General features: G+C 33.3%; 1 protein-coding gene across 11 annotated transcripts in view; it reads right to left on the bottom strand.

The window, feature by feature from the left end:
• The window catches only part of ROBO2 (roundabout guidance receptor 2), a 1,653,426-nt gene that overhangs the window by 64,288 nt on the left and 1,574,280 nt on the right, over positions 1-14,858 (bottom strand). For all 11 annotated transcript variants that reach the window (XM_033131291.1, XM_033131233.1, XM_033131225.1 and 8 more), the window contains 4 exons: positions 14,414-14,535; positions 7,652-7,883; positions 4,777-4,901; positions 1,696-1,867 (listed from right to left, as the gene is read on the bottom strand). In XM_033131291.1, the coding sequence (XP_032987182.1) occupies positions 1,696-1,867; positions 4,777-4,901; positions 7,652-7,883; positions 14,414-14,535 (651 nt within the window). The remainder of the gene's footprint in view (positions 1-1,695; positions 1,868-4,776; positions 4,902-7,651; positions 7,884-14,413; positions 14,536-14,858) is intronic.

Genomic DNA, 14,858 nt, shown 5'->3' with positions numbered 1-14,858 from the left:
ACTTTTTCAGGTGATGTCCGCTGCAGAGACGATTGTGTTTGAAATTTTAATTTCATCAAGTTAGAGGCACTAGATAAACACATTAGGGTTTTCACTGAAACCTCAATTTTCTTCTTTGGAGAAGAAAATGATGGAGTATTCACATTAACCTGATTTCACGACTTTCTATAAGCTACAGTAATCAAGACTGTGGTTTGACCTATAGACAGATATATAAACAAATGGAACAACATAGGGAATCCAGGAATGGATCCATAATTATGTGATTAACTGGTGAATGATGTATCAATAAATGATGCCTGCAAAATTTTATATACATTTGGAAATAAATATGCCTCAACCTTCAAACCATATGCAATTACTTGCAGATGAATTATAAACCTAAGCATAAAAGCTAAAATCATAAAACTTATAGAAGAAAATATCTTCGCTCTTTAGAGGTAGGACACAAAACATAAAAGAAGCGTTTGATAAATTATAATCACCAAATTTAAAACACTTGTTCATCAAAATACACTATTAAGAAACTGAATAAAGAAGTCATAGACTACGAGAAAATATTTGCAATACAAACATATGACAAAGAATTTGTATCTAGAATGTATATATAACTCTTCCTTAACAGTAACAACATGATTTTAAAAAGGCAAAGACTTAAAATTTTACAAAAGAAAATCTGTGAATGTCTAAAACACACATGTGAAGTTATTCAACATCAGTACTCATCAAAGAAAACTGAGGTGAGGTACTTTTCTCTTATACTTACTACTAGAATCGCTAAAATTAAAGACTGGCAACATCAAATGTGGGTGACAATGTAGAAATACTAGAAATCATTCTTTGCTAGTGAGAATATAAAATTATACAACAATTTGAAAAACTAAATTCTATAAAGTCAAACTATAGCAACCTTATAGCAACTATAGCAAAAATTCTATGTCTAGATATTTCTCCAAAAGGAATAAAAACATATGTGCTCAAAAATGCTTAAACAAGAATTTCATTCTCTGAAGAGAAAAGCAGAAAAACAAAATACGATATATTCACACAAATGAATACTGCTCAGAAATAAAACATAAGTTGCAGAATGTATTATGGGTGAATCTCAAAAACATTACGTTTAAGGAAAGAAGCCAGACAAACAAATATTGTATTCTGCATGATTCCATTTACATATATTTCAAGAACAGGCAAACATAACCCATGGTGATAGGGAACAATTTTCTAAAATGATGATAGTAGATTTAATAGGGATTTCTTCTTTAGGATAGTATATTTGGATTATAAAGCACTTTTTGGCCTGTTTCTGGTTAAATTTTGACATTTTTCTAAGAGACAACATATATCTTAGATATGAAACATACACTTTCTTCAATTGCCTAATTTTCTGTTATGTTTCAATGACATCAAAATTACTAATAAAACTATGGATTAAAAATAGTTTTCAAACAAACTTTCAGAAGTCAAACACTTAGTGATTATAATTTTAAGAAGTGTATGGTAGTGGTAAGGGCATGAGCAAATCGTTTTTGTAAGAAACTCTCTATCTAGTCCGCTAACCCGTTTGACTATATGACGTGGCCTCCCAATCACTCATTACTGTACATCCACTCTTAGGATACAGATTCAAAAGACATTCTGCCTTGTTACCAGCTGATTGATTCTGAAGCACAGGCCACATAGGTTGTTACTCACCGATGATGATTGGTTGCGGTTCACTTTTTACTCCAACCCCCGCACTGGTACTAGCGGCGACCTCTACCCGGTATTGAATTCCTGGGAATAATCCCCCTATTATTACAGACCGAATGGCGGCATCCACAGTTTTGTTGATATGAAATCGTGTTTCATTCCCCAGACACCAGATCTACAGAAGTGTAAAGTAAGTAACAACAGATGATAAGAGATATTATCCTTTCTGGTAATTAGATCAATATAATACATAATTTTTTAGTAGTGACAAATCTATTTCCTAGGCTTACAGAAGTTTTGTAAATAACATTTTCTGAAACACAATTTCTGCACTGTGTGTGTGTGTGTGTGTGTGTGTGTAGACAAAAAGGTAGACAATAAGGAAAGCTAAAACCATGCCATGTTCCTTTATATCTGACAATCAACACTGAATGCTCATAACACAGTAATTCCCTTAACACCTCTGGGAAGTGGTCCTTGATTGAAAACAGCATTAGCACACAGATTAAAATATATAAATTCCTCTGCTTAATTTATTTATCAAGATTATTAAGTACATAGTCTATTAAAATGTGGTGATTGTGAATTGTAATATTCAAGGCATATAGGTGTATATCTAAATAATTTATATTTCATTATTTTCAAGAAAATATTAATGTACACAGAAGTAGTTAACAAGATTAATTGACTTAAGTTATAGGTATTGACTGAGATGAAATTAAAGTGAATATTTACATTGACAGTAATAAATCTTAATATTGATCAAAACATATTTACACACATATACGTGCATGAAAACAAAGTGGTGGAAAATCTTTAAACACTGATGCAAGGAAAGCTTTTACTTCGAGTAAGAATCAAATTTTAAGGCATACTTTCTTCTTGGATATGGAAACTGTTACTGTAAAATGTATTATAAAAAGAATCCTGCTCTACATACATATTTGTATTCATATTATACAGTACTTTATAATCTACATGCAGACACATAAGTAGGAACATACAGGGTGTTTTTCCTGAAACAGGTAAGTTCCTGAACCTTTTTCTTTAAAATAATTCCTGTGAATTGTATTCTTCTTTTATTTATATTACAATACCCATGTTATTAATTAAGGAATATTTAGCCCTTATCAAAATATATATTTTGCTACAAAAATACGACAATCTCATATGAGTGAAAAAGTTTATAATTTAAATTATCAATTTTTAATACATGTAAGATTAGGATATTTAGCCCCAAATGATATAGGTTAAAATCCTAACTTTATTAAAACACATACACACTCACACACTTACACACACACACATACACACCATGGATTATTTTTTGCTCTTAAAACAATGTGTCCTTGCAGTTGTAAAACTTTAGAATCTACATAATTATGCTATTGCAAAAGCACTCATTTTTGTATTTCTTCTGCACGTGTCTTTATAACGTGATGAGAGTAAGTTTAAGTGCTTTTGCATACTCTGCCCACTTGCTGAAGTAAGTTAACCATTAACTTAAGAAAATTCCATTTAAACTTTATAATTTGTCTTAGAAATAATATAATTCAATCCTCAATGTTTGGAGTGATATTATTCAGCTTAATTTCATATACCATGTATTAATTTCTGGGTTGAAGTGGGGTGTCTAGTTTTCTATTCTAATAGATTTATCTGGTATGTTATTGTCAGAATTCTATAAATATTTATTAATAGCAAAAACTCATGGTATTAACATTTTTACAAGGTTTAATGAGGTGTTTTACTCTCCCATGTGGTCTAATTACATCACTTAATCAAAATCTTTTTTTCTAAAAGTTGGACATCTTCTGTCTCTTAAACATCAAATGCTGGTGAGGAAACAATGGACATATACTGTCTCTAAACAGCAACAAGTTCAATTGAAAAATGAGAAAAATCAGTCATTTTTTGTAAGTCAGTTTTTTCAAAATTTATATTTTCAATGGCTCCCTTTTCCCCCAATGAAATACTTTACAAACCTTCAATAAATTGATAAAAGCAGAACTTAGAGTGAGAGCTGGTATGACCCACGTTTCTATTGGCACCCCAACTCTCTAAATCCCTAAAGCAGCTTTTTCTGAGAACAGGTTAAGAATGGTGCCTCAAAAAATTAAGAATATAATTACCGTATGACCCAGCAATCCCTCTCCTGTGTATCTACCCCAAAAATCTGAAAACATTTATCCATAAAGACATATGTGCTCTAATGTTCATTGCAGCTTTATTTACGGTGGCCAAGACATGGAAACCACCAAAGTGCCCTTTGATAGATGATTGGATAAAGAAGCTGTGGTATATATACTCAATAGAACACTATTTGGCCATAGAAAAGATGAAATAGTGTCATTTGCGACAACATGGATGCATCTTGAGATAATTATGCTAAGGAAAATAAGTCAGACAGAAAAAGTCGAGAACTTTTTATCTGATATCTGGTATATGATATCTGGTATATGAAACGGATATCTGGTATATGAAACTGAAAACAACAAAAGAACAAGACAAACAAATGAAAAAACAAGAACTCATAGACACAGACAATAGTTTAGTGGTTACCAGAGGCTAAGAGGGTTGGGGGTGGGAGATGAGGGTAAAGGGGGTCCAATATATGGTGATGGAAGGAGAACTGACTCTGGGTGGTGAACACACAATGTGATATAGAGATGATGTATTACAGAATTGTACACCTGAAATCTAGGAAATTTTACTAATAATTGTCACCAATAGTTGTTACCAATAACTTTACTAATAATTGTCACCAATAATTGTTACCAATAAACTTTAATAAAAAGAAAAGAAAAGAATGCTGCCTTAGGCCTGTTACACAGAGATCTAATACCAAAACACACTTCACTGTCATGGTTTACTTGTCAAGTGAGTTTGTGTTATCTGAGACCTTGGAGTTACATTCTAATCCTCTATGCAAGTGTTTCTTTACGTGTCACACAAAGACACAAAAAAATTAATTTACACTCAAGTTCAATAAGAGGGACACTAGAGATGGGCCTCATCCATGCGACACTGAGACTCCTCCGGCAACCTTTCTCTGTCAGCCACCCTTCTTCACTCAGGCCCTACCTTGTATTCTTGGATAATTCCATTCTGATGGTCTGGCGGAGGAGGATCCCAGGAAACACTGATACTTGTGCTGTTGTGGCTTCCAACGGTCAGCACAGTGACAGACTGTGGAGGGGCACTTGGTGCTGCAGAAGAAGTCATCAGAATAAATACAAACTGTAAGTCTTGGGGTGCATTAATGCTGCTTACCGAATATGAATATGAAGACAAGATGCATGAGGGTCTGGTTTCCAGAGATCTAAATTTGCATAGAGCATTCAACAGTGACAGTTTTTTACAAAATGTCTTTTAAATATAATGGTTGGATTTAAAGCAAATACAACAGCTGTGGTAGTGTGCACTCAATAATAAATTTAACAGCCAACGTTCTAATGAGTGCTTTATATACATACCCAGCAATGAGCTAAACGTAGGATTTAATTCTCACAATAATCTTAAGAAGTAAAACCAGCTCTTATCTCAGTTTTACAGGTAGGAAAATTAAAGCCTACTGTAAGAGACTAAGTCAAACAACAATGTAGAATTTGAACCCAAGTATATCTAATTCTACAACTTTGATTCTTTTGACTCTAATAGGCTCTCGTTTTGGGGGAAAAAAAAAATTACTGCTATCGAAAGTATTCCGAGAAGATGTACTCCAGATTTTATCAGTCATTATCTCTGAGTTGTGGTATTACTGACAACCTTTCTGTTTTGTTTTAGTTTCTGTTTAATAAATAAAAAGAGAAACACTGCTATAAATTTCACTGCCAACAACAAAAAATATTTCTGTTTTCATATTGGGAAAAATAATTGTCTTTTATAAACTGACCCGTAATTTAAGATTTAAGACTTATTTTATATTGATGTGTAAGGAACTCTGAAGATATAAATGAAAACAGTTCATGTTTGGTCAAATGTGAAATTGACAGATTTTATTGTCTTACAGTTGTCTTCCTTTATGGTTTCTCCTATAACCATACTGAGAAAAGGTGAATGAGAGAAAAAAAAAATTCTGATTTTAGACTGCAGCATCTCCTATCCAATGTATCTGAGAGCTAAGAAATACTAATTTTGCTGGAAAACATCAATTCTCAGTGAATCTATGAGTTTAAACCAAAGGAAAGAAAATCAATATCAAAGTACTAACAGTTAAAACAAAATTCAAAGGATTTTTGTGGTTAAAGACTTTTTACATAAAAAGGTCAATGCTTTCATAACTCTACACAATTTAGCCCTTTGAAAATATGTACAATTGAATTGTAAAAGATATTTTAAAAGCCTATCAATCAAGTCTTCCATTTTGGTAAATTTGTCATGATATATTTCAGAGGTACGGCCACATCTGCATTGAGATACGGGGCACAGACATACCACAATCCCACTCTTCATTATTCCTCTATGTGATAACATAGAGGTTCCAAAACATGGCACAATGACATAAATCCAACCACTGGTCTATCAGTTTTGTAGTTATTAAGTAGACTGCATTGAAAAATAACTTTTGAGAACTGGTTACTCATTTGCCTTACTGCTGGCTTGGGGAGAAAACCATACTTGCTTTCTGACAGGTCAATTATTTCTGTGCTCAGCTTCTTTCTATAGATGTGAAAGAACCCAAATCACCACTCATCGTTCCCACATGCAGGCCAGCTGAGTTCCATTTGTTACCTTCTGAAGGCCACAGAAATCAGAGATGAACTATACCGAATAATGACAAAAGTCTCATCCAGAGGAAAACTGTAACTGTAGTGAAGTTGCTTTTTGGAAGTATGCTTCAAACGTATTCAATTTACCCACCTCACTGATTAGTACTACAGATTTTCAACATGCAGTAAAATTTAATGGGGATGAAGACACCATTATTAATTTTTAGAAGTTTTTTCTTTACATAGCCTTAAAGTAGATTAATGATGGCTTTAAAAATATGCACTTCTGCCCATGTCAGTGAATCATACTGTAAACCAACGTCAAGATAACATTGTCACTGTGTTGCTTATTGTAAAACACACATAATTTAAAAGTTCTTGGTCAAATATGAACATCTATCTATGTGTTGGCATGAGCAACCTATGTATATTTTCTTAAGGCTGTTTTATATTAATTTATATAAAATATGTTTAAAAAGGCTTTTTATAGGAGCTGTGTATATAAAATGAATAGAAAAGCAGAAAAGGGGAAAATTTATTACACTTGGCATTTTTTGTTTTTGTTTTTTTTTTTTACTTTGAGGACACAATTTATGGTAAGCCTCTAGCTAAGAGGAGACACTAGGAAAAGGACTGGTTGAGACCTACATTCATTTCATGTCCATCGCAGGCTGACTTTAAAATATCTGTAGGCAAGAAAAGTTCCAGAGGGGAGAAAGGGAGGAAATGACACCAAAAAGAAAGCTATTGCAAACATGCAAATAGCCTTCTGAATTAGAAATTACGAGTTAGACTGGCAGAGGTCACAGGGAAGGAGGCTTATGAAAGAAAATGTCATGCTTTACTACACCAAAAAAAAAAAAAAAGAAAAGAAAGAAAAAAAGAGTGACAATGAACAGCCTGTACTCTTGAGTCTCCAGTAGCCTGTCTTCAAATGAAGCCAAGTGAGCCTAATCCACATAAAAAACACATGGGAAATTATTATAGTCAAATTCCAATGTACTGACAGATGAGATTTGGGGCAAATGTTTACTTAGGAAAAATTAAAATTACTTGAATGTCGTTTTTCTTTTTCTTTTTGAGTTGTCAGATTCTGTGGCATTCTCAGAGCAACAACAACAACAACAAAAATGACATTTCCAAGATTCATTCTTGTTACTCTTCTAAAGATGATCAACTAAAACTTCCACAGAAATTAGTTTCATTATCACATAAGTTTGGTTTATGTTAGAAATTGGAATACTGACCTTCTTCAGTAGTACGAACTGTTTTAGGGTCACTATCCATTCCTTGGAACTCATTAAAATATGGTCGGACTTTAATTTCATAAGTCACCCCCTTTTTCAGATTGATTAAGACAGCATTTCGTTCAGTGGGTACTTTGGCATCTAAATTCTGCCATGTTGACGTAGCCTGCAGGCCTGAGGTCTGACGATACATCACTCGGTAGCCTTGAATAAACTGGGGCTGGCGGTCCACCTGAAAAACACAGCAAAAACGCTTTTGAAACTAAACGGAAGTATTTGAGGCACCACAATGGCTCCACCCTCATTTCTCTTGTCCCTATTTCGTTCCTCATCGGCCATCTTCTGAGTGATACCATGGCTTTCAAATTCACCTCCCTGCTTCTCACATCCTCTTCCAATTCTGAGTTCACATTGCTCATGGTATTTCAAAACTGAAGAATGGGACAATTCTTTCTCCTGTTGAAAATACCTCCTACTATGTAAGATACTTACTTAGTTCCAATTCACTGGATTAGCGCAAAAACCTGAGAAGGCATAGGCCTGCCAATTTTTCCAGCTTCATTCCTCATCTGTTTAACCTTTTCCTGTATTTAACAATTCCTACTTTTGTGGTTTTATATATATTGTACTACTAGTCAGGGATATCCATTCTCATCCCATTTCCATTCATTACCACCTTCACTTACACAAAGTACTTTTTGAGTTCCTACTAAAACTGCCAGAAATTTTGCTAAGCTCTAGGGATAAAAAATGGAGAGTGAAAGAAGAGTCAGTCCCTGCCCTCATGATGCTTAGAGTCCAGGTGAAAGATGGGCATTATCTCATAATCACCCAAACAATGTCAAGTTACATTCATAAAAAACAAACATAAACATGTTATGAATGAGATGGAGAAGGGACTAAGAAAGCCTAGAGTGGAGATGAAGTTTCAAATTAGAAAGGAAAGATAAAGTTTCCCTGAAGAACTAGTTCTGAGATCTGCAAAGGACAGTAGGATCTACTTCACATATTTCACTGTCAAATAAAGTATGAAATTTAATGAAGAAGCAATGGATAAACATTATTTTAGGAAAGTTGAGGAGATAAAATACAAAAGGTAATGATAGAAATGGTTATTTTAGCTTTAAAAAAATTTATCCAGGTTTTAATACAACATAAACAAAGGATTCTTTCATGTGTTAACTTCTAACTTCTTTAGTGGCAGCATTTTTCTTCTTTAGTTGTAACATTTTAAAATATTTTTAAGTGAAGGCAAAACATGTAAAAACACATAATCTCAATCAAAATACACTGGAACACAGGCTCGTTTTTCTGTATTTGGTGTTTAAGCTAGGCAAATACATGAAATTAGATTCTGAAGTAGACAAATCCATGAGCATGTGTATTTCTATGTACAGCTAAGTCCAGTTTCGCAGATAAGTCTCAACAAGTAAGAATTTCTTTACCCACCTGAGAGCTTTCTAACTCTCAAAGATTTTCTGGAATTAGTGTTACGCTTGTGTGAGGTTATGTCATGAAAAAGTAAGTCCAGCTCTGATGCCAAAGCTCGTGATCTTTGAATCCTCATCCATGCTACCAGTTTGTGTCTGCACAAATGGGCACAGTTTTTGAAAACCAGAAGTTGTTCTGACATTATAAAACAAGGTGACTCAAAAGCAAAAAGTTAAATTTATGAGACCCAAAGAGAGATACCTTTCATCAAAACTGTCAGTGTTCAAAAAAATCACTGCAGCATATGTTAAAACAACATTAAGCTTGTATTTTATAAACTTCTCCGCATTCACGTTAAGTGAATTTATATACTGAAAGAAAGACATAACTCACAATAATAGCTTGTTAATACTGAAAGAAGCAAGCTGTGTTTTTAAGAAGAACATTAAGCAGCTGTTTCCAGATGAAGGGAGTCTGTAAATCAGGGCAAATTGGTTTTATCCATGTTTGGTTTTCATTAATTAAGTGTTTTAGGAACTTTATGAAGCTAATGTTTACTACACAATATTGCCTCGCTCACTTCAGTGTATACTGCCTTCAACCCGTGTATTCTAATGACCTACTTAATAACTATACAAGTTTAACTTGATTTTGTGCAGTTGCAATACATTCTTTGCAGAAGGAAATTTGTTGTTACAGGTGGAAGCAAAAATGAAAATGCTGAAAGTTACCTCTAAAAAAACTAGGTGGGATTTTTATTGGGTATGCGTTCTACACCATTGAATTCTGGAGCACATTTTGACAGCTGGTCATTTTCAAGTTAAACCATATGGTTGTTACTAGTTGTGATTATATAAGGTCTGGCTGCAATTCCATGGGATTATAGAAGTTTTAAAAATTGTATTTTCTGAAATATGAATAAAAAAGTGTTGTCTTAAGGAAAAAGTGAAATGATGAGAGGTTCAGTCTCAGTTGAGTTACAGTTTAGCCTCCTTAACTTTCGAAGCCTCGAGTTACTTAATATTACAAGGGCACAGAAACAATTACATAACTAATATATGTTAAAGCATTTTTCAAGTTTTAGAGATACACAATGATAAAGCACCATTGTTAAGTAAAGAATACACTGAAAAAAAATGGGTGCATATGTGGTCCTCACATCATCACTTTCACTAAAATGTTTAAATAAAATGCTTAATAGCTACCTTTTCAATTAAAAAAAAAATCCACTTAAACTGAAAATTCAAAGTGAATCTTCTTCAGTGGGCTTAGTCTGCTAAGTGACTGATCTGAATTTAGCTGAGTTCTGAAATTCTAGTTCACCAGAGCACGGTTTCAACTCCTGGAGCTGTAATATTTAAGGGGCAAAGAGTCTGTGATTCTTTCTGTCCTTCAATCAAAATAGAACACACACACACAAATACAAACACACACACACACATACACACACACACACACACAAAACAAGCAGAATGAACATTTTTAAGTAAGAGATTCATTGCTATTTTCTTGGTGAAGCAGCCATTTTCTTATCAGTTCTGCCCACCGTCATTATAAGAGCAATCATGTTTAGAATGTAGCATTTGCTAACTAGTGTTGCTTCAAGATTAGCCCTATGGGGTTTTCAGCACAAATGTCATATATGTTTGGTTACTGAATCCTGCCAACCATTGGTAAACCACCTAACTTAGCCCCAAATCTAATCACAGGGGTTGGGGAAAATGCTATTTCTCCTTTCGAACTCCAACATACCTGTAACTCAAACAATGTGATAATTTAAAGAATATACACATTTAGCAAATTGAAAATTTGACACCAAAAAAAAAAATTTGGTCGTAATTTCTTTGACAACCAACATCAACCCCCAGTCTGACTTAATTTCCCTCTCAAATATATACTTATCTTACGTGTAACTCCAAATTCAGGGGAAACAATATCCTGTGATATAGTTAAACACTTTCTTTTTAAAAATAAAAATGTATGAAAACAACTGATTTGATCATTCAGCAGACAGCTATTGAAAGGGTATTTCAGAATTGATGCTCTGCTTTGAAAAAACAGAAATTAAAACATGGACTCGAGACTCACAGAAGTCAAACTGATGAGGGAGAAAGATCCACAAACTGGAAATTAAGAGCTTCTTGAGATATAGAAATGAATATGACAAGGTCCTTCTGAAAGAACCACCAGACTACTGACCTGCAATTTGGATCTAATTTGATTTATTCTTTTTAACTCAATGATGTTTAAAGTGATTAACTTCATAAACATAATGACTTTGATTCTTATCCAAATAATTCCCACAGTTAGAAGCAGCTTAAAAAAGCCCCTTCAAAACTCTCAACAGAGCAGATTAGGCTTTTTCAGCTGAAAATGAGGAGAAAAAAAGTCTGCTATTAAAAATAGAACTATTTCCTTGGTTTTGTTAGTTTTGTATGCAGTCAAAGCTACAGAAAGATGGAAGAGGCATGGCAGATAGATAATACTCCTACTGTGCCATTGGAAAAATGATGAGATCATTATGTTCCCTTCATGGGAACAGAAGAAGAGAAACCATTATATGCAGGAAACAATATGTCTGTGTGAAATTATACCAAAAAGGGAATTAAAAACAATGCAATTCCAATCATAATTACTCTTAAACTATCATAAACTTAGTCTTGTTTTTGTTAAAGTATTACTCAACATTGTACTCAGGAGACAAAAATGTGGTTGATCACATGGTCTGCCTTAAGAAGTAAGAAAACGCCTTATCCAGGATTTTATGTTGAAATTCCACCATTCAAAGACCTTCCTTTCGATTAAATATTTGCCTGCAGTTTACAGTTCATCTTTACAGTGAAAACACTAAAAGTAGATTTGAAGTAAGAAAATTCTAATGCTATAAAAAGACATGGGATATTGGGGAGATTGTTCCACTTATATGCATTGGTTTCCTTTTATAAAATTATAAAACTGGACTCAGCAGCCCTGCTGTCACTAAGATTCTCCTGTTCTAATATAATAATGCCTCCTCATTTACTCATAGAGTGGTAAATGAGTGGTGATACCTTTTTTGGTGTCTGATGATCGAGTTACCTCCTGTCTGATAGAAATATGTCTATAAGGTGTTTATATATATGTTAGAGCTTTTATCCCTGTGTACGGTCATTAAGAATTTCCATGGTTCTCTGAAGTAGATCTGTGTCTCTTTATATAGGGCTTCCCAACATCTAGAGCAAAACTGGTTCTCAAAAAGTGCTTGTTGAACTGGATTTGTTCAAAGATTTATTATTGAGAGGACACTGGAATAATTCTCTTCATTGTGTTGTATACTTTAAATATAATTAAGAACTGATGAAAAATAACCAGTTTTCCTTTCTCAGCTTGCTTTTTTGAGGAAGTTGATGGAAATGGGTGAAACAGTTATTTCCCTAAATAAAGAAACTTTGACTCTTAAGCAGAGGAAGGGAGGGTAATCTATTTTTTTTTCCGTTATAGTCATTCTTCTACAACAAAAACAACAACAAATGACAATAACAAAAGATAATTCTACATAGTTTCTAATTAAGATTATAAAGTACATTTTTTCTAGGTATCCATAACTAAAATGTCTATTACTTATACAATATACAAGATCTATCACATACAGAGAGGGCTTAAAAAATATGTGCTCTTCTGTCATACTTATATATTTCCTTATGGATTTTTAGAGATTATAACAGAGAAATCTGGAGCATAAAGGAGAAGCTGGCACTAATTGTATTAAGCTCAGGGAAGATTATCTAGGTCTTCTCAAAACACAGACACACACTGGCACAGATACATGTATTCTCTAATATGACTAAGGTAGCTATTTTTACACAATTTGTTGTTTCCACTGAAGTTGTTACCATGTGATTAAAACATTTTGCATTTTGAAATAATAAGGGGCAGGTTGACATTTAATAATGTATGCAGTTGAACATTTTAGCATATACTAAAATATTGATTTATTTATTAAAACCCATTAATTTTTTACTATATGTCACATTATTAAAATTATATACATGTCTGGTGCTGCTGGATGAGATTGAGATAAAAGAACATAAAGATGGTTAGTTTAAACTCAGAAGAAATCTTCATCAAAATTAAAATATTTTGTGCTTCAAATGACATCATTAAAAAAGTAAAAAACAAACCACAGATTAACAGAAAATATTTAAAAATCATATAAATGATACATAATTTATATCTAATTATAAAGAACTCTAATAAGACTATAATAAGAAGACAACCCAATTTAAAAATGGGCAAAGAATTTGAAGACATTTCTCTAAGGAAAATATATAAATGCTCAAAAGCACTTAAAATGATGCAAAACAGGATTAGTCATTAAAAACAATGCAAATCAAAACCAGAGTGGTATACCACTAATACCCACTAGAATGGTTATAATAAAAAAGAAAACAAGTGCTGGTGAGAATATGAGAGAAACTGGCAAGGACATGGACAAAATTAGAACTTCCAAATATTGCTGGTAGGAACATAAAATGCCATAACCACTTTGGAAAATATTTTGGCATTCATCTCAATGTTAAACAGAGCATTATCATATTACTCAACAATTCCTAGGTATATACCAAGAGAAATGTAATCATATATGGACTTGGACACAAGTGTTTATGTTGTCACCATTCATAATAGCCCAAAATGGAAACAATTCAAAGGTGCATCAGTGGATGAATAGATCTGAAAAGGTATGTGATCTATCTGTACAATGGGATGTTATTCGATAATAAAATGGAGCAAAATGCTGATATACGCTACAACATAAATGAACCTCATGGACATTATGCTGAGAGAGAGGAGCCAGACACAAAAGACCACATATTGCATGATTCCATTTGTATGAAAAGAATAGGCAAATCTATAGAGACAGAGAGTAGATTAGTGGTTGAAAAGGGATAAGTAAGGGGAATGGAGGAGTGACCGCTACTGGGCACAGGATTACATTTTGGGATGATGAAATGTTCTACAATCAGATTTTGGTGATGACTGCACAACTCTGTAACTACACTATGAAACACTGAATTGTACATTTTAACTCTGGCATATCAATTACATCTTAACAATGCTGTGAGAAATTCAGAAGACAGAACATGTCATGCCTATATTGCAATCAATCTATTTGTTACTGTAGTTATTTTTTATCTACTGAATACTTTTCTGTTTTGCAGCTGATTACTCATACACCTTGATGTGAAGTGGTGTTTTTATTACTCTTTTTTGGGTTTGTTTATTTGCTTTTCTTGGCTTGTTTTTTAAAAGGAATAACAGAGACTACTATCAATATAGCCTTTGAAAACTTACCGTCCATGTGACTTGAACAGTCGTGGGCGTCAACACAACAGGCGTGTGAAGACGGACAATGACGTCTCCAAGTTCCTTCTGCACTTGTCTGTGGTCTACTCCCTGTGCTGGTGGGCTGATATCTACAGGTACAGAACCATTCCCAATGAAAACAAATTCATAGTCAAATGCCAATATATGTTATACAAGCCAATATTATGCCATTAGAGATAATTACAGGAGAAAAATAAAAAGCCTTTGTGACACACACAGACATTAAAGCATATTGATGTATATACCTCCATGCTAGGATATAATTTGAAAGATTATATTTATCTTTACTAAAATAGTGTTAATAAAAGAATGTATACAACCCCTCTGTTGTGGAAGGTCCATTATTTTCTTGTTAAAATATAAAATATGTGCTGTAAGACTTTTCTGGAAACATCAGTTTTATATAGATGTT

This window comes from Rhinolophus ferrumequinum, chromosome 2 (genome assembly GCF_004115265.2).
Source record: "Rhinolophus ferrumequinum isolate MPI-CBG mRhiFer1 chromosome 2, mRhiFer1_v1.p, whole genome shotgun sequence".
In the NCBI taxonomy this organism is placed as follows: domain Eukaryota; kingdom Metazoa; phylum Chordata; class Mammalia; order Chiroptera; family Rhinolophidae; genus Rhinolophus; species Rhinolophus ferrumequinum.
This window is presented reverse-complemented; position numbering and strand designations above follow the sequence as displayed.